The 23,142-nt window shown below is 50.3% G+C and overlaps 1 protein-coding gene across 4 annotated transcripts in view; it reads left to right on the top strand.

Annotated features, from left to right (window-relative positions):
* PRUNE1 (prune exopolyphosphatase 1) overlaps nt 1-22,597 on the top strand; it is a 33,208-nt gene extending 10,611 nt beyond the window's left edge. For 2 of the 4 annotated variants that reach the window (XM_053278288.1, XM_053278291.1), the window contains 7 exons: nt 1,128-1,232; nt 2,666-2,871; nt 6,700-6,893; nt 8,684-8,842; nt 9,006-9,100; nt 9,778-9,936; nt 20,366-22,597. In XM_053278288.1, the coding sequence (XP_053134263.1) occupies nt 1,128-1,232; nt 2,666-2,871; nt 6,700-6,893; nt 8,684-8,842; nt 9,006-9,100; nt 9,778-9,936; nt 20,366-20,860 (1,413 nt within the window). In that variant the 3' untranslated portion in view covers nt 20,861-22,597. The remainder of the gene's footprint in view (nt 1-1,127; nt 1,233-2,665; nt 2,872-6,699; nt 6,894-8,683; nt 8,843-9,005; nt 9,101-9,777; nt 9,937-20,365) is intronic. The other 2 variants (XM_053278289.1, XM_053278292.1) reach the window with 2 other exon arrangements.
* The last annotated feature ends 545 nt before the right edge of the window (nt 22,598-23,142 follow it).

Below are 23,142 nucleotides of genomic sequence, written 5' to 3'. Positions count from 1 at the left end.
TCCCTTTCCCAGGACTCCGAAAGGTGCAGGACAGAGCCTTGCCCTCTACATTAAACCAAACACCCCGTAGCTTCTCCACCATTTTAGAGTCGATGGCTGGACATTCACGCGAATTATCTCAATGGTCCTACTCGGGAGTGACACTGAAGGACTATTTCATTTCAATAGGGCTGCTCAGGAACCATTTAGTCTAGATAGCAGCCACTGGTAGAAAGCGATCTAAGGATCCTTACTTCTCTTTCGGCATTATCACCCCCATTTCGCAGACAGAGAGTGAGAGAGTGACTTTGCCAAGGTGTGTGTGCGCGTGTGGCAGAGGCCAGGCTGGAACTGGGGACATCCCGTTTTGCAGCTCAACCCCTTAGCAACCCTAGCATTTTAATGCCCTGTACGTCAGCAGCCTGTAGGCAGGGCTGACTTTCTGGCGAAATAGTGTCTAAGTTCAGCCATCAGGCACAGCAGGGCTCTGCTAAGCAGGGCTTGCCTTGGTTTGCATTTGGAGGGGAGACTGGGGTGAAAGGGCCGTCTGCTGTAAGAGAGTCCCTTAGGGCAGGCGTCCTCCAACTGCGGCCCTCCAGATGTTGCTGAACTACAACTCCCAGCATCCCTAGACGCAATTTTTTGTGGCTGGGTATGCTGGAAGTTGTCGTTCAGCAACATCTGGAGGGGCGCAGTTTGGGGATGCCTGCCTGAGGGGATGGGGCCGTAGCTCAATGGAAGAGCATCTGTTCCACATGCAGGAGGTCTGAGCTTCCCTCCCTGGCAGCATCCCCAGGTAGAGCTGGGAAAGACCCCTGCCTGGAACCTTGGAGAGCTGCTGCCAGTCAGGGTCAGCAATCCCGAGGAGCTAGATGGACCGATGGTCCAACTCCATATAAGGCAGCTTTCTAATCGGTTTCTGTGACACTCTAGGATTCCTGTTGAGGGGGGTCCCTACAAGTAACTGCTTCAGGCTGCAGATTGCAGGAAGGGTGCCGTTTCCTCTCGTTCCATTTTTAATTCTATGTGCTGGTCTGAATGTCCACTTTCAGGTGCAAAGGTGATTAAGGGGAGCTGTTGGGCCGGAAACGTCACACTCTTTCCCTTCCTTTTTCTCTCCCCTCCCCTCCCCACACCCCATTCCTTAGGAACATGTCCGGAGCAACCGAGAAGTCCACGTGGTGATGGGGAACGAGTCTTGTGATCTCGACTCCGCTGTGTCTGCTTTGGCCCTCTCGTACTTCTTTGCCAAGGTGAGCCTCTTGCTCCGTCCTCCGCCTCCCCTTGGGCATTCCCTTTCCCTGCACTCTCTTGGTGTCGCTCCAGGGGTTGCTGAGACTCCCCCCTCACCTTTCCCTCTGCCACCCCCTTCCACGTGTGTTTCTGTCCTGGGCATTCATGCCTGCCGGACTATGGGGTGCATCTGCTGAGCCGCTGGCTTGTAGCGCTGATGTCCTCTGCTCTGGGTGCCCGTGAGCAGCTCACAGAGTGCCCTTCCCAGGGATATATCTAGGGATAGGGCAGGCAGGGCACGTGCCCCGGGCGCCACTTGAAGGGGGGTGCCATTTTTCTAAAATTAAAAAAAAAATTTTAAATGGCTGCTGAAAACAAAATGGCCACCGCGCATGCTCAAATGGCCTCTGTGAGGCCCTAGGCCATGCCAGGCCTTGCAGAGGCCATTTGAGCATGCGCAGTCGCCATTTTGTTTTCAGTGGCCATTTAAAATTTTTTTTAAAAAATGGCCACCGCACATGCTGAAATGGTCCCTGCGAGGCCCTAGAGGCCAGAGAGGGGAGGGGAAACCTTTACAGACCCCCCACAGCCTTTAGGAAGCTCCCCGAAGGGGCTACAGGTAATTTTTTTGAATTTTTTTTTAAATTAAAAACTTTTAATTTAAAAATTTTATTTTTTAAAAAATTAATATAATATAAGTCACTGTACACATATTCAGTTTGGCACTATGTACAGAGAATCAGATGGGTGTCAGATGTTTGGAAAGGGGGTGCAATTTCAGTGCTTGCCCTAGGCACTGTTTTCCATAGATACGCCTCTTCCCACCCAGAGCTGCCTCTGAGCTCCCAGATCTCTGAGCTGAATTCTGTGTGGGCTGAATAATGACAATGATGGGCCCTGCAGTTTTGCAGGTCGCGAGGAAGGCGCCGAGAGTGAGGAGGGCTCTGAAGCGCCACCCCCAGCTCCACATCCGGAGCGTTTCAGCTCTAGCCCTTGAATGAAATCCTGGACATTTGTTCAACTGTCTTAATTCTAACCTGTCAATATTGCGTTACAATCTGTCTGATTTATTATGCTGAGTTTTTTTGTAAGTATGTATGTTTTACTAAGTATTGGTCTATGACCGCAATAAAGGATGATGATGATGATAATGATTTGTTCAGCGCCACCCATTCTCGACTTCCCAGATTTCCCTAGGCTCACTTTGGACATGGATTGTAAACCCTTTAAGGGCTAGCAACCTGCTTGTTAAAACGAGAGTTGTGATTCTCAAGATAACTGAGTCCGGAGCCACAAATCCTGTGCTTGCCTCCAGCCCTCCCAGATCAGGTCACATCTTAGCAGGACCCATTTATTGAGCAACGTTTTAAGTTTATTATTCATAAAATACCCATGTATTAGTGGTCCCCTGCCTGTAAACCTGGCTCTTAATGTTCTCTCCTGTGTCCCTTAGACGTTGCTTGACTCAAAGGCGGCCTTTATACCTGTCCTCAACATCCCCCGCTTGGACTTCCCACTGCGGACAGAGAGCACCTTCCTCCTCAAGCAGCAGCACATCCCTGAGAGTGCCCTCATCTTCCGGGACGAGATAGACCTCTTCGCCCTGCACCGAGCTGGTCTCCTCTCCTTAACTCTGGTTGACCACCATGTCCTGCCCAGGTAGCTGAAGGGTGGAGGAAATCCGAATTGGAAGTGGATGGAGTGGTGGTTCATTGGAGTCCTGCCAATCTGTCTGTCTAGATAGTTATTGGAAGTGTTTTGGCTGCCTGATGAAAGGAACATAGGAAGCTGCCCTATACTGAGTCTGACCCTTGTTCCATCTAGCTCAGTATTGTCTACCCAGACTGGCAGCAGCTTCTCTAAGGTTGCTGGCAGGAATCTCTCCCAGCCCTATCTTGGAGATGCTGCCAGGGAGGGGACTTGGAACCTCCTGCTCTTCCCAGAGCGGCCCCATCCCTTTAGGGGAATATCTTCCAGTGCTCACACCTCTAGTCTCCCATTCATATGCAACCAGGGCGGACCCTGAGCACTGGAAGAGATTCCCCTCAGGGGATGGAGCCTCTCTGGGAAGAGCATCTGCATTTTTGCCAGGCAGAAGGTTCCACGTTTCCTCCCTGGCAGCATCTCCAAGATAGAGGTGAGAGAGATTCCTGCCTGCAACCTTGGAGAAGCCGCTGCCAGTCTGGGTAGACATTACTGAGTGGGATAGACCAATAGCCTGACTCAGTATATGGCAGCTTCCTATGCCAGGACCTTTTCTAGGATAGTGTCCTGGCTTTGAAATACCCTCCCCTCCCATAGTTTTATCATTTAGATGCCAAGAGAAGGCTAGCTGAACTTTCCCAAACTTTTGTTTAAATGATGACATAGCGTTTTGCTAATTCTGTTGTGCTGTGTGTATGTGTGTGTGTGTTTTGAGGGAGGGAGGGCTCTTTCTAATTTTGTTATTTCTGGTTTGCATTGGCTTAATGTTGCTATTCTTCTCAGGTGAATTGTCTAAGCCCTTCTGATATGAGCCGTCTTCAGTGTTGTTATTGTTATATGGTGCAATCTGTGTGCACAGTGCTTTACATCTTAAAAAAGGGTTCTTAAAAGTTACAAAAAGGTTACCTTTTTTTAAGGCAAGGTTAAAAAATTTTTTTATTTATTTATTTCTACATTTATATCCCGCTCTTCCTCCAAGGAGCCCAGAGCCTACATACTCAAGTTTCTCCTCACAGCAACTCCATGAAATAGGTTAGGCTGAGAGAGAAGTGACTGGCCCAGAGTCACCCAGCTAGTTTCATGGCTGAAGGGGGATTTGAACTTGATGTGCAAAAACCGGTTCGAGGCCCTTTTCTGGACCTCCAAACTGGTCCAGCGGTTCAGCCAGTTTGGTGCCAGGGGGCAGGGTACCTTTAAGGAGCAGGGAGGGTGCTCTTATTCCCACTGCTGTGTTTCCCCCGCCGGCGCTGTGCTCCAAATCTCTGGGGCATGGTGGCAGCATACCCCCTTGCCGCCCTGGTCAGTGTCAGACCATTGGCATGTGGTAAGGGTGTGCCGGTACTTCCTGTCTGACGCTGACCGGGGCAGCAAGTGGGTATGCTGCCGCCCCGTGCCAGCGATTTTGAGCACAGCGCCAGCAGAGGAAATGTGGCGCTCTGTGTGTGTGTGTGTGTGTGTGTGTAAGAGCATCCTCCCTGCTCCTTAAAGGTAACCCCTCCCCCTGCCACCGAAATGGCCATCTGCCGGTTCATGCACATCCCTAGCGTAGTGGGCATGGATTGGTCCTGAGCAGGTCAGCTGACTAAGGGCAAGCACTCAGACACCCTTGAAATAAAGAGCTCGGTGCTGTTGTTGTTGCTGCTGATTTATTAAATGTTATATTTCACCTCCCCACAAGACCGTACTCAAATCAGTGTCAGGCTTGCAGTGTGTCACGACCCCTGTCCTGAGTAACAACTCAGGGTCTGATCCGGAAGAGCGGGGGCCAGAACTGGACCAGAACTGGACCTTTCTTCAGACCCGGAGCCTGAAGGAACCCCAGAAATGACACCCTCAGAACCTCAGCCCCCCAGCGAGCCAGCCCTTCCTGCCCCGTTGCCCTCCCTGGTATCTGCATGCCACCCCTGGCAGCTGGCTAGTCAGGATCAGAGAGAAGGGGGAGTGCCAGACTGCGCGTGTCCCCTTTCCAGGCAGGGGAGGGAAGAGGGTCAATTATAGGCTGGGCCAGATGGCTCCAAGAGGGGAGGTCTGAGGAAAGAGGTGTTTAAGTTCCCTCCCTGGCTTCTCCAAGATAGGGCTGAGAGAGATTCCTGCCTGCAACCTTGGAGAAGCCGCTGCCAGTCTGTGAAGACAATCCTGAGCTAGATGGACCAATGGTCTGACTCAGTATATGGCAGCTTCCTATGTTTCCTATGTTTAGGGGTTTGGTCTACCTCTGGCCGCTGTTGGAGCACCTCGTCTCTCAGAGCTGACTGTGGTGCTGTGACCCGCCACCTCTCCCCACCTATGTGGGTTCTCCTCTGTCGGATGTAACAGGGCGCAGTGGAAACAGGGCACTGGTGTTGCCAGAGGCGAGGCACCAAAGCCTGCGTTGCCACGAGCCTTGGTTCAGGACACCCCCAACTCAACATCCTGAGCATTTCAGCTCTAGCCTTTGAATGAAATCCTTGGCATTTGTTTAGCACCACTCGTTCCTGGCTTCTGAAATGGCCCGAGGCGCTCTTTGGGCCCTGTGTGTAAATCTCTTAAGGGCCAGCAACCTGCTTGTTAAAACGAGAGCTGTTCTTCTCAATATGTTGAGCCCTGTGTCACAAATCCTGTGTGTGTCTGCCACCCTCCTGGATCTGCTCACGTCTTAGCAGTGCCCATTTATTAAGCCACTTATTACGTTTACTGTTAATCCTACTACTAAAAATAATGATTATAATTAGTATAATAATTATTAGTAGTATTACCACACTAGAGCCTGTGTTGCTAGGAGCCCTCGTTCAGGACACCCTTGATGCGCCCATGAATTACAGGTAGTTCTCTGGGGTTAGGGGCTTTTTAGGGGAAAGCAGAGGCTTTTCCCCAGCCCTGGAAAATGTCAAAAGAAAAGCTTAGCATTTTTATTGATCCATAGTCTTTTACAGGGCCCTAACTTTAGATTAGAATTTAGACGTTGGACAAATGAGGGGTCTAGTTTCAGCACTTTCACACTAAGAAAAGCATGTCGACCTTGATCAGCATTCCCTCTAACAGAATTTCAGGTGTGGTCGACTACAACTCCCAGCATTCTCAGCTGCGATGGCCTTTGGCTTGGAATTATGGGAGTTGTAGTCAAGAACATCTGGGATTCCCTGTTAGAGGGAACACTGACCTTGATCCTCCTGGCTCCCCCCTCAGCAATCCCTCGTGTGCCAAAATAGTGGCCAGGTGGGATAATTGCAGGCGTGCCTGGTCGAAGCTGGCCTTCAGCACTTGCAATGTCATATTTGACATCAGGGAGTGCCTTTTCCTGCACGATCCCCACTTCACATTAAGATCGTCTGAGGAGGTCCGTCTTCAGTTGCCACCAGCATGTCTGGTGGTGACTCGGAGGCAGGGCCTTCTCTGTGGCTGCCTCTGGCCTGTGGAAAGCGCTCCCGGCAGAAATCCATAATCTGAGTTCATAATTGGCTTTCAGGAGAGCCCTTAAAACCTGGCCTTCCAGGGTTTGGCCTGGCCTTCCAGGGTTTTAAAACTGTTTTTAAACCATAAAGGTTCAGCCTGGTTTTCAAAACTGTTTTCATTGTTGGTTTTATGTTGTCATCACAGTTTTTTATTTTAATAGTTAATTGATTTTAGTTTTGTTTTAATGTAAACTGCCCTGAGCTATTTTTGGAAGGGCGGTATAGAAATCAAATAAGTAAGTAAGTAAATAAAATATGTGTGTGAAGCCAAAGGTTTCTCTGACTTGCCCTCGCTCTGGGGAGAGCGTTTTCTAAACTCCGTTACTCACATCCTGGGTCTCCCCTTCCCCAGCAGGGACGCAGACCTGGAGGAGGCGGTCGTCGAGGTAATAGACCATCGTCCCCTGGAGCGGGAGAGGGGCCCGTCATGCAAAGTCACTTCAGAACTGGTGGGGTCGTGTGCCACACTGGTGACCGAGAGGATCCTGCAGGGATCCTGTGCCGAGGCACAGGTCCTGGACCGGCAGACGGCAGCCCTCCTGCATGGTGAGGGCCTTGTGACATCCCCGAATGAAATATATTTTTGTGCACCACTGAAAAATGCCAGGTTAGGACCATAGGAACCTAGGAAGCTGCCTCCTACTGTCAGACCCTTGGTCCATCCAGCTCAGTATTATCTACACTGACTGGCAGCAGCTTCTCCAAGGTTGCAGGCAGGAGTCTCTCCCAGTCCTACCTGGAAGATGCTGTCAGGTAGTGAACTTGGAACCTTCTGCATGCAGATGCTATTCTCAGATTGCTTGTCAGCCCTGAAGAAAACTCTGGGAGGCTCGAAGGCAAATTGGTGACCCAGGCTAGGCTAGGAACCCAAATGTCTCCAAAGGGAAACCAGTTGGAGAATTTCACGATTCTTCCCAAGAAGAAACACTGGAGAAGAGTTGGTCTTGTGTGAATTGTCCCCTTTGAGAAGCAGGGTCTGCCTTGGTTTGCATTCTGATGGGTGACTACATGCCAGTGCTGTAAGATATTACATCTGCTTAGGAGATGAGGCCATAACTCAGTGGAGGAGCATCTGCAGAAGGTCCCAGGTTCAATCCCTGGCAGCATCTCCAGGTAGGGCTGGGAGAGACGCCTGCCTGCAGCCTTGGAGAGCTGTTGCCAGTCAGTGTAGACAACACTGAGTTAGTTCAGCTCAGCTCCACTGAACTGGGCACAGTGAAGTCTGTCAAAATATATACAAACTGACAGTGGATCCTCTCAGATTTGTGTCTTTTTGATCGACACAGTAGCCCAACTTAGAACTTGGTCTGACTCGGCATAAGGCAGTTTCCTTCCTATGTTCCTAGAATTTTCTCAGACCAGTTCTTCACCAGATGTGCTTGCAAGGCAAGGCAGAGAAGCAGCAAAAGGTGGGCGTCAGATCAGTGCAGTAGGAGCGTAGGTGCTTGATTGCTTTTTCAACAGCATTGATGTGGACTGGAGGAGCGAGGTGTGCTGTAGTGGAAAGCAGTCAAGGCACCAAGCCTTGGAGTGACATAGGACTCTTCTTTGGCAAAGCATCCTTGGTGACCGACAAGCTCCACTGAACTGAGCACAGTGAAGTCCATCATATGAAAAGGAGACTAGAAGTGTGAGCACTGTAAGATATTCCCCTCAGGGGATGGAGCTGCGTCTGAGAAGAGCAGAAGGTTCCAAGTTCCCAGCCTGGCAGCATCTCCAAGATGGGGCTGAAAGAGACTCCTACCTGCAATCTTGGAGAAGCTGCTGCCAGTCTGGGTAGATAATACTGAGCTAGATGGACCAATAGTCTGACTCAGTATATGGCAGCTGCCTATGTTCCATGCCTTTTCATAGGTTTCCAAGAGGCACCTAGTGGGCCACTACGAGAGGAGAGCTGGTTTGGTGGTAGCAAGCATGACTTGTCCCCGTTAGCTAAGCAGGGTCTACCCTGGCTGCATATGAAAGGGAAACTTGATGTGTGAGCACTGCAAGATGTTTCCCTTGAGGGTATGGAGCTGCTCTGGGAAGAGCAGAAGGTTCCAAGTTCCCTCCCTGGCAGCATATCCAAGACAGGGCTGAGAGAGACTCCTGCCTGCAACCTTGGAGAAGCCGCTGCCAGTCTGGGTAGACAGTACTGAGCTAGATAGACCAATGGTCGGACTCAGTATATGGCAGCTTCCTTTGTTCCTATAGTCAAACTGGCAGTGGACCCTCTCATGTTTCTGTCTTTTTGATTGATACACTAGCCCAACTTAGAACCTGAAAACTTTAAACTTATTTTGGATGGGGTGATTGCACTTTGCTTTTGCTGACCTGGTTCTTTGCTGGTTCTGCAGCAACAATAGTGCTCGACTGTGTCAACATGGCTCCTGAGGCAGGCAAAGTGACTCCACGGGACACCCATTACGCTTCGCTTTTGGAATCGCAGTTCCCGGACTTGCCCCCGAGAAGTTCCATCTTTGAGGCTCTCCAAACTGCCAAATTTGATGTTTCAGGTACCTGCCTGCATTCCTTGCATGATGAAGGGCAAAATCCCAGAATAAAAGGATGAATGTGCCTTTTGTCAAAGGAAACAGTTGAGGGAGGAACTGCCTCAACTGAGGTTTTGCAGGCACAATGCAAAACCCTGGTTTAAAAATTAGCATGTCGCCCTCACAGGGCTCACCACAGACGAGATGCTTCGGAAGGACCTTAAGACACTCTCGGGGAAAGAAGTCACCATCGCTCTGAGTGCCGTGTATATGAATCTGAAGGTGAGTGTGGCATGCTCTGGGCTCCTTGGAGGAAGAGCGGGATATAAATGTAAAAATAATGATGATGATGATATCTATAACAATTGACAATAAAATTTTGGCATCCCAGGTCCTTGGGAAGGACTCGATGCCTGGATAAAACAAACCAGTCAATAACACCTGACTGACTGTGTAAACAAGTAATAATAATTCAATTTTATTGATTTTAACAATAGTAATATTACCATTCATAACAAATAAAGAAAAGTGGACTTCCCGCACATCTCTTCGTGAATCATCAACTATAAAATTAGAGAAAAAAACAAACAACAAGAAATAATAATAACAATGTGTCAAGCCCTCCCATTCTTGTGAGTTCTGTTTTGAAAATTCCAAAACTTGGTATGAAGAGCTTGCTCATGTCGAAAGGCTGTTGGGAGTTCTTCTTGAGTGTACGGCAACGGCATGTGGGTTGGTGTGGGGATGGATGGGGCCATAGCGCCTACTTTGCATGCAGAAGGTCCCTGCTTCAATCCCTGGCAGCATCTCCAAGAGAGGGCCGAGAGAGACTCCTGCCTGCAACCTTGGAGAAGCCGCTGCCAGTCTGTGAAGACAACACTGAGCTAGATAGACCAAAGGTCTGACTCGGGAGAAGGCAGCTTCCTCTGTAGTGGTCTCATGTCCCCATCTTCATGCAGGCTTTTTTGGGCCGTCCCGGTTTGGAGCAAGAGCTCCGTGCCTTCTGCCAGCAGAGATGCTACGACGCGCTGCTCGCCATGACCATTTCTTTCAACGAGAGCAAGGAGCCCTTCAGGCAGCTTGCCGTGTACAGCCAGCAGGCTGAACTTCGGACGGCGGTGAGTTTATATTTGTGTGTCACGATATAGGCACGGCAAGACTTGCCCTAGAAATCTCCAAGGGTTGTCTCCCCCCTGCCTCCCCCAGGCCATCCTCTAGCTCAGGGATTCTCAGCGTTGGGTCCCCAGATGTGATTGGACTTCAACTCCCATAATCCTTAGCCCTAGTGGCCTCTGGTTGGGGATGATGGGAGTTGAAGTCCAATCACATCTGGGGACCCAACTTTGAGAATCCCTGCTCTGGCTCTTTTGGTAGCCACCGTCCCAGCTGCTGCCACCATTTTCTCTCCCTGCCCATTTCCCTCAGAATTCTGTCACCCTGTAGTGTCATTTCAAGTGGGATTGTGGGTTTAAAGAAAACCAAGTGGCGGTGACTGGGAGAAACACCACAGCCCCAAGACTGGAGGGAGAGAGAGAGAGAGAGACGCTGTTCCACCTCAGGAAGATCTTATGAGTGGACTAGAGTCTGTTTTATTCCTTCTGCTGCCATAAGAACAGCCCTGCTGGAATGGGCCCAAGGAGGCCCATCTAATCCAGCATCCTGTTTCACACAGTGGCCCACCAGATGCCTCTGGGAAGCCCTCAGGCAAGAGCTTAAAGCATGCCCTCTCTCCTGCGGTTGATCCCCTGCAACTGGTATTGGCCCCCAGCCATCAGACTAGCAGCCATTGACAGACCTGTGTCCCCTGTGACTTTGTTTAAGCCACTTTTAAAGCCATCCAAGCTAGTGGCCACCACCACATCCTGTGGCAGAGGATTCCATAGATTAGTTATGCGCTGTGTGAAAAATACTTCCCTTTGTTGGTCCTCAATTTCCCGGCCTTCCATTTCATGGGATGACCCCTGCTTCTAGTGTTGTGAGAGAGGGAGAACAATTTCTCTCTGTCCATTCTTTCTTCTCGGTGCATAATTGTATACATTTCAACCATCTCTCCCCATAGTCGCCTCTTTTCCAAACCAAAAAGCCCCAGGTGCTGTAGCATTGCTTCCTAAGGAAGGTGCTCTAGGCCCCTGGTCATCTTGGTCGCCCTCTTCTGCACCTTCCCCAGTTCTACAATATCCTTCTTAAGATACGGTGATCAGAATGCACACAGTACACCCAAGTGTGGCTGCACCACAGATTTGTAGAAGGGCATTACTGTTTTTCAGTCCCCTTCCCAAGGATCCCTAGCATGGAATTGGCCTGCTGGAGTTGATCCAACAGAAGAATTTGGAATCTTGCACATCCTCTCCTACTTTTGACCCCCATGGTAGCCCCGGCATGTTGGGCTGGAATTAGTCAGGGGGGGGGTGGGTGGGCAGGAAGGATGAAGCCAGCCTTTTTCACTGTGTCCTTTTGCCCCTATCAAGCCCCCAAACCCAAATTTCCCTTTTGAGAACTTGAGAAAGGCTCTAGGCGGTTCACAAAAATGAAACTTGTGACTATGCCAGAAGTGTCATATGAGACACGAGGTGGCCAAGCAGCTCTTGCTGCTTTCCCCGTCCCAGGGTGTAGGGTCCCAGAGGATGGCCTGAGTTCATACGATGAAGCTGAGCAGGTCTTGGTGTGGGCGGTGTCTGGACGGGAGACCCACGTGTCCTGCCCTTGGGGCTGAGGCTGTCGCTCGGTGGGAGAGCATCTGCTTTGCATGCAGGAGGCCCCAGTTTCTGGCAGCATCTTGGGGCAGGGCTGGGAATGACTCTGCCTGAATCCTTGAAGGGCCGCTGCCAGTCAGTGTAGACTAGATGGACCAAGGGTCTGACTCGGTGGAAGGCAGCTTCCCATCTTCTTATTCAACAGCAGCACCAGATTCTGGTGGGCCACTGTGTGAAACGGGATGCTGGACTAGATGGGCCTCTTTGGGCCTGATCCAGCAGGGCTGTTCTGATGTTCTTAACACAACTGTCCATCTTGAGTGACCCGGCAGTGTGTGTGTGTGTGTGTGTGTGTGTATATATATATATGCCAGTTCCATCAGCACACTTTCCTTTGTCGTGATATCGCCAACTATCAGTTTCCCTATATAGGCGAGCTCTTCTGTGCCCGCCCATCAGGTTAACGTGGGTGGGCTTGTTAGCTGGGCCGACCAAGGAAGATCATGAAGTTAATCTCCCGAGAGTGAGGCACCAAGGTCGGGGTCCCGGCTGAAAAGAAGGTGGAGTCAGGTCTTGGAGTCCGGCTCATATTCCTTGCTGTTGGCTTTCTTCTTAACAAGAGTGCTCGACATACATTCTGATTATTCCCCTTTCGGTTATTTAATAATAACCCCATCCGTGTGTGTGTGTTGCTTTACAAGGGGCAGGGATTGGTCCCTGCCCCAAGGGGCTGACAGTCTGAAAACGGACAACAATGAGGGAAACGGAGGCAGGGATGAAGTTGATGATTCCCTCAAAAAAAAAGAAAAAGAAAGAAAAAGAAAGGGTAGGGCCGCGTTTCCGCCTCTGAACGTTCTTGTTGAATGTCATCCTTGCCCAGAGCGGCACTGAGACAAATGACACCGCCTGCATGTTGTTGAAGGGGGGAGTTGGAGTGTGTCGGGGAATATGGTGGGCTGTGGACGGGAGGGCGGTTTCCTTAAAGCGAGCCGAGCGAAGCCAAGAGGCAGGAGCGACATTCAGACGGGGACTTCCCAGCTCGGTCTTCAGCTGCTGCAAATAACCTGGCGCGTGTCTATTTGGGCTCACCCTTGTGCCTCCCCCCCCTCCATCGGACCTCATTGCTCCAGCACCCCCCTTTTCTGTCCTCCCTTGGTTGGTTCCATCAGAATCTGGCCAGCGGATCCCCTCCCTCTTTCCCTCCGTGCTGCAGCCCCCTTCCCGCCCGCCCTGCTGCTGCTGCTGCTGCTGCTGCTGCTTCCCGGATCTTGTGCACAGCTGCTGTGGCTGGGGTGGTGGCCGGTGGGAGGGTGGGTCCGCAGGCAGCGGGGAGAGCGCCTGCCCCCGGGGTGGGGGCGGATCTTGCTGGCGCTTCCCTAAGCGAGAGAGGGGATGTTTAGGCAGGCGCCTGCCACGGCAATCGGTCACTCATTAACCACGGCCAAAGGTTTCTCGGAGTCGGATTGCTGGCCACCGAGGCGGAGGGGGAGTCGCTGGGGAGGGAGAAGAGAGGCGGGTCAGCGATCCCAGCCATGGTGACTCTGGCCAGACCAAAAGAGTCTCCGTCTGGGCAGATGCGAGGTAAGTAACACCTCTGCAGGGTGGCGGGTTGGGGACACTCCCCCTCCTCATCTTTAAGAGCATAGTCTCACCCCTGTAAACTTAATTTTGCACAGACTGAAGAGAACGCAAGCGGGGAGATTATTTACGGAGCCTTTTTCCTCCCCTCTCCTTCTGCCCTTCTTTCAGTTCGCTATTTCTTTTGCGGGCTGTTGCCTATCTAACACCATATATAAACAGACTTTCTCTCCCACGTCCACAATTCCTTTTACTTAAGGGGGGGGGAGACCCTATATAAATCAAGATGTGTGTCTACAAATCTGTCATCTGCACTTGCAATTGCAGAAGCTGGTAGCAGGATAGAAATCTGAGAATCTTTCCCCGATCTTCTTCTTTTTTTAAAAAAAGAATACTTCCAGACCTCCGTGTTTGCGGCGAGATTCATTTTTAAATGTGTAGACAGTTTCTTTGGAGGGCTCAGAAACCAGAGTGGATACAACCCTTAGGGAGAGTCAGAATGAACTTTTATAAAAGGGACAGTGGCAACTTCCCTGTGTGAAAAGTGGGGAAAAGGTTTAGGGAGCAGTGGATGTTTGGATTTTAAGGAGCAGGAATTTCCCTTAATTTCAAAGGTGTTTTTTTAAAAGGTGGTGATGTTACAGAGAATGTTTCTGCTGAGCATGCTTCAGTCTTGTTTTGTATTTTGCTAAATATTTTTAGCTGGCACTGTCACTGATTAACAGGCTTAGTCACTTAATTGTATGAGTTCTAGTCAATCATCAGTGGTACTTGCCTTTGAGTGTAAGCAATAGTTCTGAGGCAAAAAGACACTTTTACTTTGTTTCTAGATCATTTACACATGTGTGTCATAGTAGGCATCATCTTAGAAGAGATGTTCCCTCCTGCGTGTGAGAGAAGGGGGAATGCCTCTTCTCAGGTGGTTTTAGAAGAAGCATTCCTTCTTGCATAGAAGAGGGGATAATGCTTCATCTAAGGCCTTGAAACTTTGTGTGCCAAAGTAGGGAATGCATTCATCAAATAAGTAATACCTTTCCATAATAAATAGGACAGCCAAAGAGGCATTCCCTCCTATGCAGCAGAGAAAGGGGAATGCCTCTTCCCAAAGGACTTTATGCAGTGAAGTTGAGGAGGTCATTTTGACAATTCTCTGGAGGATAGGTGAAAAGCAGCCAAACTCTCCAGGGGTGGCGTTCCTCTCAGTGGCTGGTGGATGCCATTTTTCCTACCCAGAAGTCCCCTCAGAATGTTGCTGTCACTCTGAGGGCGCTTTGAGAAGAAAAGTGACAGCTACCTGGAGGAGTGACTTCACTCTCTAATAGGCTGCGGCAGAAGAAGGTGACCTCCAGCGTAGCTTTGGAACACCTTGCAGCCCACTGCAATTATTGATATATTGCTTTTCAGTGAAAAGTTCTCAGAGCGGTTACATAAAAAAGGAAGAAGAATAGGAAGACTGTGGGTCCCTCCTAGGGCTCACAGTCTAAAAAGACAACTCTGGAGGGATGCTGTGCTGGGGCTGGACAGGGCCAGTTGCTCCCCTTCTGCTACATGGAAGAGAATCGGCATTTTGGAAGGTGCCTTCTAGCCTAGTTACTAGCCTCTGGATTCCTCCACTCCCAAGTTTGAGCAGAAAATTTGCAGCAAAGATGTTTCAGCTTGACCCTTATTAATTAATTAGCAGTAATAAATATATACATAACTTTGTAATCTGTAATGAATCTTCCAGGTCAGGTGGGGGAAACCTCAAATTGACAACAAAAACTAAAGAAAACATATCATTTGTTCTGTCTATAATGCTTCCGTACTTTAATTTTTTTTTCTTAAAGGTAAGCCATCTCCTGAATTAATTTTTGCACTGAAAAGCAGGACAAAAATATATGGAGTCTCCAGAAGTAAAGGATTTATTTATTTATTTTGCATTTACATTTATATCCCGCTCGTTCTCTGAGGAGTTCAGAGCAGCGCAGATGTTTATTTTTTTATCCTCACAACAACCCTGTGAGGTAGGTTAGGCTGAGAGAGACACGACTGGCCCAGAGTCACCCAGTTGAGTTCCATGGATGGATGGGGATTTGAACTTGGCTCTTCCCAGCCATAGCAGGAGAGAGGGCATGCCCTCACGTCCTGCTTGGGGGCTCTCCAGAGGCATCAGGTGGGCCACTGTGTGAAACTGGATGCTGGACCTTGGGCCGGATCTAGCAGGGCTGTTCTCATGTTATGTACTGTGTTGTCAGGGATCTGGCCATGGGGCTGCATCTGGGGGCCATGCTCAGCCATGCCCAGGAGGTGTGCCCAGCTGCCCAGAGGAGGCCATTGGGTGGGCCACCCATGCCGGCAGCTGTGTCTGCTGAAAGGAGTCTGCCCTGTTGCAAGCAACGTCCCCCAGAGCCAGCTATCTCCTGGGAGGAGAGATGCCACAAGATACCAGCTTCCTTGGTGACCAGTTCACTTCCGGGCTAGATCCAAAATGCTGGTCTTACCTTTGCAAGCTCCACACCACTTGGGGCTGGGGTACCTGTAGGTCTGCATCCACCCATATGAACCTGCTAGGGCCCTCAGGCCGTGCTTGTGGCCCCACCACTAACAGAGATCCAGTTGGCGGGGACTAGAGACAGGGCCTTTCCGGTCGTGGCCCCTCGGCTTTGGAACGCCCTCCCTGAAGAGCTTTGCCATGCTCCCTCCCTCGGTATTTTTAAAAAACAGTGGGGGGGAAAACCACATTTTAAAAGAAGCTTTTAAATGTTTAGTCTGCTGCTTATATCTGGTAGGTCTTTTGGCTTTTTATTCTCACTTTTTAGTTTTTCATTAATCGCTTTGAATTTGCAACTAAATTTGCCATCTTAAATGGGGCTTTAGCCTGGCCTTTGAATCTGCTTAATTTTGTACGGTAGTACATTATATTAATTAATGTACGGTAATTAATTAATTAATGTACGGTAGTACATTATATCTGTTTTATTAATGTTGTGAGCAGTAGTGTACTAGAGGGGCAGGTATAAATATTAATAATAATAATAATAATAACAACTGGAGATAACATCAGTAACAAGATGGCAACTCTCGAAGGGGGCTTCAGCGTGTGCTGGCTTTTCCTCCAACCCAACGGAGCTCTGCTGTTTACAACAGCTGTGACCATTGCTCCTCTCTCTGCACTTCCTCGTTGCATACAAATGAGGGCATCGTCTCTCTCTGTTTGTTTTGCTCTGTCCTGGGGTTGTGGGTTGAGCAAAGGCAGCCCTCCAGTTCTTGGAAGGGCCTTGTGGCTTGTGGCAGCTGCAAATCTGGGCCGGCCTGAAAGGGTGCCTGCCAAAAACAGGGTGAATCGGGGTTGAGTCACATAAACACAGAACGGACCATTTCCACTTTCCGTCGTCCTTTGGGAGCCTCTGTCGCAGTGAGAGCAGCTCCTTGTTCCCTGAACTCTTTGGGGGAAGCTGGATTCTGGGTCTCTTCAATGTACGTGGTGGAATCTTCTGGCGGATCAGGAAGCAGCGTTCTCAGTCTTGGCACCATTGCACACAAACCGGTTGCCCGGGAAGGCCTGTAAGGCCACCCTGGAGCCGAATGTTTGGTTATTTGAATAATCAGTTCACATGCCCAATGTGGAATTTTCCATTTTCTCTGCTGCTTTTAAACTAAAAACTCGCAGCTGAGAAATTGACTGGCTAGCTTACAATCAGTCTCCCTCTCCTTACAACTTTCTGTTCCTTCCTGCCCTCTTTCAGATGTCGAGTTGTGAAGACAGAATTCCCTTTTTTTGGAATATAGATCCACTCTCTTAACAGCCCTGTTGCCTTCTTGGCTCAGAAGAGCCCTGTGGGACCAGAGCAAGGTGGATCCATCAATTCCAGCCTCCGTTCCCACGCAGACGCTTCCAGCAAGCCCACAAGCAAAGTTGCCAAAGCAGCAGCTTTTCCTCAGTATTTGCCCTCCAAGCAAGTGGTATTGAGGGGTAGATTGCCTCTGGACATAGTTGCTCCATATGGCCATCATGACAGAGAGAGCTCAATAGACCTCTCTTCCTCCTTCGTGGATTTGTACCATCCCTTCTGAAAGCCATCTAAGCTTGGTCCTACTCGGTCTCCTCTCCCACAGTTTCCTCCTGAGGTGATCCCTCTGCCTCACGAGGAAACCCTTCCTGAGTCTCATATGCTCTGCCATGGCTGCCACATGTGGGTGGCATCGAAGTTCCTGGCTTTCTGGCAGTGATGCTGGCGTCAGTTTGGGTTCTGCTGGGCATGGGCTCCTCTAAGGAGTCTCTGGGATCCAGTTGAGGGGTTACTGACACTGGCCTTTCTCATTTATTTCCTTACATCTTTTGCCTGTCACCTTAAGTGGCGTAGCAGGGAAATGCTTGACTAACAAGCAGAAGGTTGCCAGTTCAAATCCTTGCTGCTACTATATCGGGCAGCAGCGATATAGGAAAATGCTGAAAGGCATAATCTCATACTGTGTGGGAGGAGGCAATGGTCAACCCCTCCTGTATTCTACCAAAGAAACCCACAGGGCTCTGTGGGCGCCAGGAAGCAAAATTGACTTGACGGCACACTTTACCTTTACTTTACATCTTTTGCCTGGGACTTTCCACTGACTCCTGTACGGAGTTCCCAGCCAAACTGCCAACTTCCCCCTCCCTCACAGAAACGAGGCTATGGGCATTCCGACAGTTTCATGCCAGCAGTGGGGAGAGTTGGAAGGGCCATTGTGGGTGGCCACGGTGTGCCTGCCTAGCTCCCTTTGATCTTGTGGCACCACCACCTCCCTGGTACTGGTTGTTCCTCTTCCAAAGAGCCCCACAGTGGACACGGGGAGCTTCTGCAAGCTGATGTGAGTCATCAGGCTGGGGCTGCCTCTGTCCTCAGCTGACTTCCGCGTGTTCTGAGGGCTAAAAAAAGACCACCGAGGCAGCCCTGGAAGCTGCAAAGCCTGATGCTAAAGAGAAATTCTCTGTCAAGGGGCATCCTTGTGGCTCTCCCCACCTGTCTCCCCAAACCTGCAAGCCACGTTGTTCTGTTAAGAGCGTGCAGAGACCTTCCGTCCAGGTGAGTGATGAGGAGAGGCCGGGAGAGAGGAGATAACTTTTGGCTGATTGATAGGTGTAGGGACTTGGCAGATGGTGGAGGGAGCCCTGGGACAGCAGAGAGCTGCTGGGAGGACCATGGATATTTATATGTCCTTTAAAACACAATGTTTTTACAATGTTTTTCTCCTGGTTCTCAGTCGGATGCTCTGTTGAGGCAACTTGCATGCTTTAAAAACAATAGGTGTAACAGTCTGGTATTCAGAGGCATTCAGAGCCAGCGTGGTGTAGTGGTTAGAGTGCTGGACTAGGACCGGGGAGACCCGAGTTCAAATCCCCATTCAGCCATGAAACTAGCTGGGTGACTCTGGGCCAGTCACTTCTCTTTCAGCCTAACCTACTTCACAGGGTTGTTGTGAAAGAGAAACTCAATTATGTAGTACACCGCTCTGGGCTCCTTGGAGAAAGAGCGAGATATAAATGTAATAATAATAATAATAATAATATGGCCTCACAATAGATGGGGAATCTGAATGGAACCTCCATGAAGTGAGGCAGTATACCACTGGTTTCCAGTTGCTGGAGGGGGGGGATAGCGGGAAGGGGCTGGAAGAGCGGGAGGGGGCTTTTGGCTTCCTGGTCTGCTCATAGGGCTTCCTAGACAGGCCACTGTGGGAAGCAGGATGCTGGACTAGATGGGCGTGACCTCACAGGGCTGTTTGTATCAGCTGTGGATGGAGCCCCCATGCCCAGAGGCAGTCTGCCTCTGAACATCAGTCGCAGCAGCAGGGGAGAGCTTCGTGACCTGCTTGTGGGCTTTTTGGAGGTGTCCGCTTGGCCTCTGTGGGGATCAGAGTGAGATGGTTCTTGAGCCTGATCTAACCAGGCGGGTCTTGTAGCACTATTAGCGGTGACGAGAAGAAATGGAACCTCTGGAGGCAGTAAGACGAGGTGCTGGGGGTCAAACAACAAGGAAAAGACTGCTGTCTTCATGCCCCGTTTGTGGGCTTCCTGGTTGGCTGCTGGGCTGGGTGGCTCTTGAGTCTGATCCAGCAGGGCTCTTCTTAAGTTAGATAGGAGGAGGGGGAGGCGTACCAGCGACTCTTACTTGTGATTGCTGAATGGAGCCTCCTTGTCCACACACAGCATACTTCTGAATACCAGATGCTGGCCACAAACACTGTTGCTTTCTTTTGCCTCTCATGGCCTTCTCGGAAGTATCTGGCTGTCCCCTTGAAAAAGGACCCCGAATGAATCCTTGGTCTGTTTAATCAGGGCTCTCCTAATGTGCAAGGATGAATTCATAGAGCATAGGTGCATCGACAGCTGTTATCCACTATGCAGAACTTCCATGTTTAGGGGCAGTCTACCAAAGGGACGGATAAAGGCCTCCAGGCCCTGCTTGAGGACATTGCAGAGGCATTTGATATAAAATCTCTTGGTATTAAGCTGGGGGAGTCTAGGGGATGAAAAGGCCCATGCGGGGCCCTGTTCACCCCCAGCCTCGCGCTGTTGTTGATGTCTCCCTTGCGTTTCTTTTTAGCCCGTGAGCCCTTTGCAGACAGGGAGCCATCTTCTCCGTACTATTCTTCTCCTGTGTAAGCCGCTTTGAGGACTCGTTTTGCTGAAAGGCGGGATATAAATACCAGTAACAGCAATAATGCTACTATCTTACTGTAAGCCGCCAAGTTTTGGGGTGGTGTATAAAGATGTTTCAATGCCCCTGCTAACTGGGCAAAGAGGCACCTTTTACCGTAGTGATTCTCTTTATTTAGCAGGGGGAGAGTAACTGGCCCTATCCACCCCCAGCACAGTACTTCCAGTGACTGTTGCTGGTGTGCGTCTTATGTTTCTTTTTAGAATGTGAGCCCTTTGGGGACAGGGATCCATCTTATTTGTTTGTTATCTCTCTTTGTAAACCGCCCTGAGCCATTTTTGGAAGGGCGGTATAGAAATCGAATTATTATTATTATTATTATTATTATTAATAAAAACCAAATATTTGGTTGACCACCCTGGGGAGCCGGATGCAGGATCAGGTGGGCCTAGGTTTCCGAAACCGCTTGGGAGCATCTTTGAAGTCCCAAATAGCTTGTGTCTTTTTGGATCAGAGCCACCGAGAGCTGAGGTGCGTCCCTGTTCGGGATTCTGTCAGCAAGGCGGGGAACTTGAGGGGCAGAGAGGGTTTTCCGTCCGCGCCTAAAACGCGCCAGCAGCCCTAACAGCCTCCGGCTCTCTCGTTCTCCTTTCCTTTAGGTGTGTCAAGCCTTGGAGCGCTCTAGCCACCCCTCCCTCGACCTCTCCCCGCTCACAAGCCCCTTCCCCACCGTCCTCGCCTACGACCAGGGCAACGCCACCGCCTCCCGCAAGAAAGTGCTCCCCATCGTCCGAGGCTTCCTCAGGCAGTGGGGCCAGCAGGATCCCGCCCGCCCCGCCATGCAACCGGAGGGCAGGGGCAGCCGCTGCCACGAGGCGGGATCCGAGCCCAAAGGATCCTCGGGGCGCGGGGCCGAAAGCCACGGCGTGGAGTGTGGCTCGACGGGCGGAAAGGACCCCACCAAGTGTCACCGGATGGGGGAGGACTTGGCGGACGAGGACGCCCTCCTGCCGCCCACGCCCATGAACAGCCTTGTGGATGAATGCCCCCTAGACCAGGGGCTGCCGAAGCTCTCGGCGGAGGCCGTCTTTGAAAAGTTCAACCGCATCGCGATGGCGCGCTCCTCCCCGGACGGCAGCCCCCAAAAGAAGTGATGGAGAAAAAGCAGCACGGCCGGAAGGCTCTGAATTCTGGGGGACTCCGCCACAAAGGACGTGTGACTGTGTGTGCGTGTCTGTACGGAAGGGTTAGGAATTCCTTGCTCTGGAAATTAAACACATGGTACATTTTCTCTACCCAACTCTGCACGGTTGCACGATGGGATTCTTTGCCGCTAACAGGAGGCGGCGTTTTTTCGTGAGGGGTGCTTTAAAACTGTGTTTCTGGGGCTGCTGGCCTGTGGACCAGATCCAAGAGGTCTTTATTGTGTGTCTCCTCGTGGGGGTCTCGGCTTGGGCCTTCCCCCCAAATAGTCCCTGATGTCTCCAGGCCACCGTGAGGGGGGGCTGTGTAGGCCTTGAGTTCTGCCTGTTGTGGGCCCTGGTGGGGCCCAGATGGCACACCGGAGAGGGGGTTGAAGCTAGGGTAGGTGGCAGTGGGGTGGGCAGTGGGGCCCAGTTCATTTAATTTTCTAGATTGGGGGGGTGGAGAGTAACCTGAGAAGGCCGGGTGAGCAACAACCTTCAAGAGAGGCTGGCTTCTGACACCGCACAGCCATGACACCACACAACAGCCACAATTTATATATCGCTTTTCCACCAATGTTTCCAAAGCGGTTTACATAGAGAAACAACAAACAAATCAATAAGGCGGCTCCCTGTCCCCAAAGGGCTCATAATCTCACACAGCCATGAAGGGCACAGAGCAGGAAACAGGCCCCTCTCCTCCGAGGGACACGATCCACAGCACATTCTCCCGGGCAAGGACCACAGAATGGCTGCTTGCGCAGGAAAACCTGCCCAGTGGATTGTTCCCCAACAATAACCGCGCTGGAGATGGACAGATCCAGTTTGATCTTTACCCTGGCAACTGACCCATTATTTTTAAAAAAATCCTACAAACGCATGCATGTGTTAATTCCTTGCACAGCATCTTCACCAGCATGTGCGCCTGGCCACCGAATGCGCTTCCTTCCTCTCCCAGCGTTGCACATGTGTGTCGACTGCTGTGGTGGTAGAATAAGCAACTGTGTGGGATGCACACAGAGTGCACCCCTTCAGAGCCATCCCAAAATATGGGCGACAGTTTAAAACGCCCCTCTCCATCCACCTTCCAGCGCACCAGGTCCTTTATCAGTTTGAAAAACAAGACTCCTGTGTCTTCAGACCTATATTCTGGTCATTCGCACCAGTGCACATCTTTAGTAGAGCTTGAAATACTGGGTTTTGGCACCACAAATGCCCGCTGAGGTTCCTGCAAGCATCATATGCAGGGGAGGGAGACCCTGTTGGTTAGTGGTTGGGTTTTGGTTCGAAGGATGAAAGCCCAGCCTTTGCTCTGGAGGGTGTTTCCAGTGCTGCCTCCCAGTGTAACAAAATGTTTCGAGTTGTTCAGAGGGGGGCACTTTTTTGTGTAAAGGGGGCTTTGTTGCACGTTTTGGTCAGGAATACTATTCTGACGACTAACTTGGAGTTTCTCCATCAGGCCCATTTCAGGATTAAGGTAGGGGTCTGTGTGTGTGTGTGTGTGTGTGTGTATGCGCACATACGTGCATGTGTGTACAGTTAAAATGGATTTATTCTTTCAGGGAAGGAATAAAAACAAAGGACCCTACCACCATCACCTGGCTGCACAAGAGTTTCTTTCTGAAGCTATTACGATACGATACGATACAATGAATCTCTCATCAATAAGATATGATTATGTTATTAAACATGGGCTGAGCAATCTAACTTTGGGTGGTTTGTCCATTATTAAACAATTGGAACTGATCAAATGTGCTTTCTAATGAGAGAGAAAAAGTGACTTAACTATTTCTCCCCCTGCAAGTAGAAAACTAGCACTGCAGGAAGCAAGCTGGGTGAGAAACATTCTCTCTGGTATTCCTTTTCTATTTTTGCAGGGAGTTGAAAAGAAAAGACCGAGAGGGGCGTAACTATCATAGGGCAAGGGGAGACAGTTGTCTGGGGGCCCACTGCCTTGGGGGCCCCCCTAGAGGCAAGTCACATGACTGACTCCCCCAGCTGCGCACCCACCCGGGCTTCCTTCAGTTGTATTCATCCTCCAAAACTGATGTGAGTGTTAAGACCTGGAGCTACCAGAACAGCATGGCTTTCTCTAGTACCATGAAATGATTTGCATCATCCACAATTTACAAAACCTTTTTAAAAATAATTTAGGATGATGTTCTGTTGTGGCACATAGGTGTGTGTGTGTGTGTGTGTGTGTGTGTGTATAGATAGATTTCTTTACTTCATGAGCTGAGCTTCAGTGAGGG

This window comes from Hemicordylus capensis, chromosome 14, assembly GCF_027244095.1.
Source record: "Hemicordylus capensis ecotype Gifberg chromosome 14, rHemCap1.1.pri, whole genome shotgun sequence".
NCBI classification, from domain to species: Eukaryota; Metazoa; Chordata; class Lepidosauria; order Squamata; family Cordylidae; genus Hemicordylus; species Hemicordylus capensis.
The sequence above is the reverse complement of the archived record's forward strand: the minus strand, read 5'-3'. Positions and strand labels throughout refer to the sequence as shown.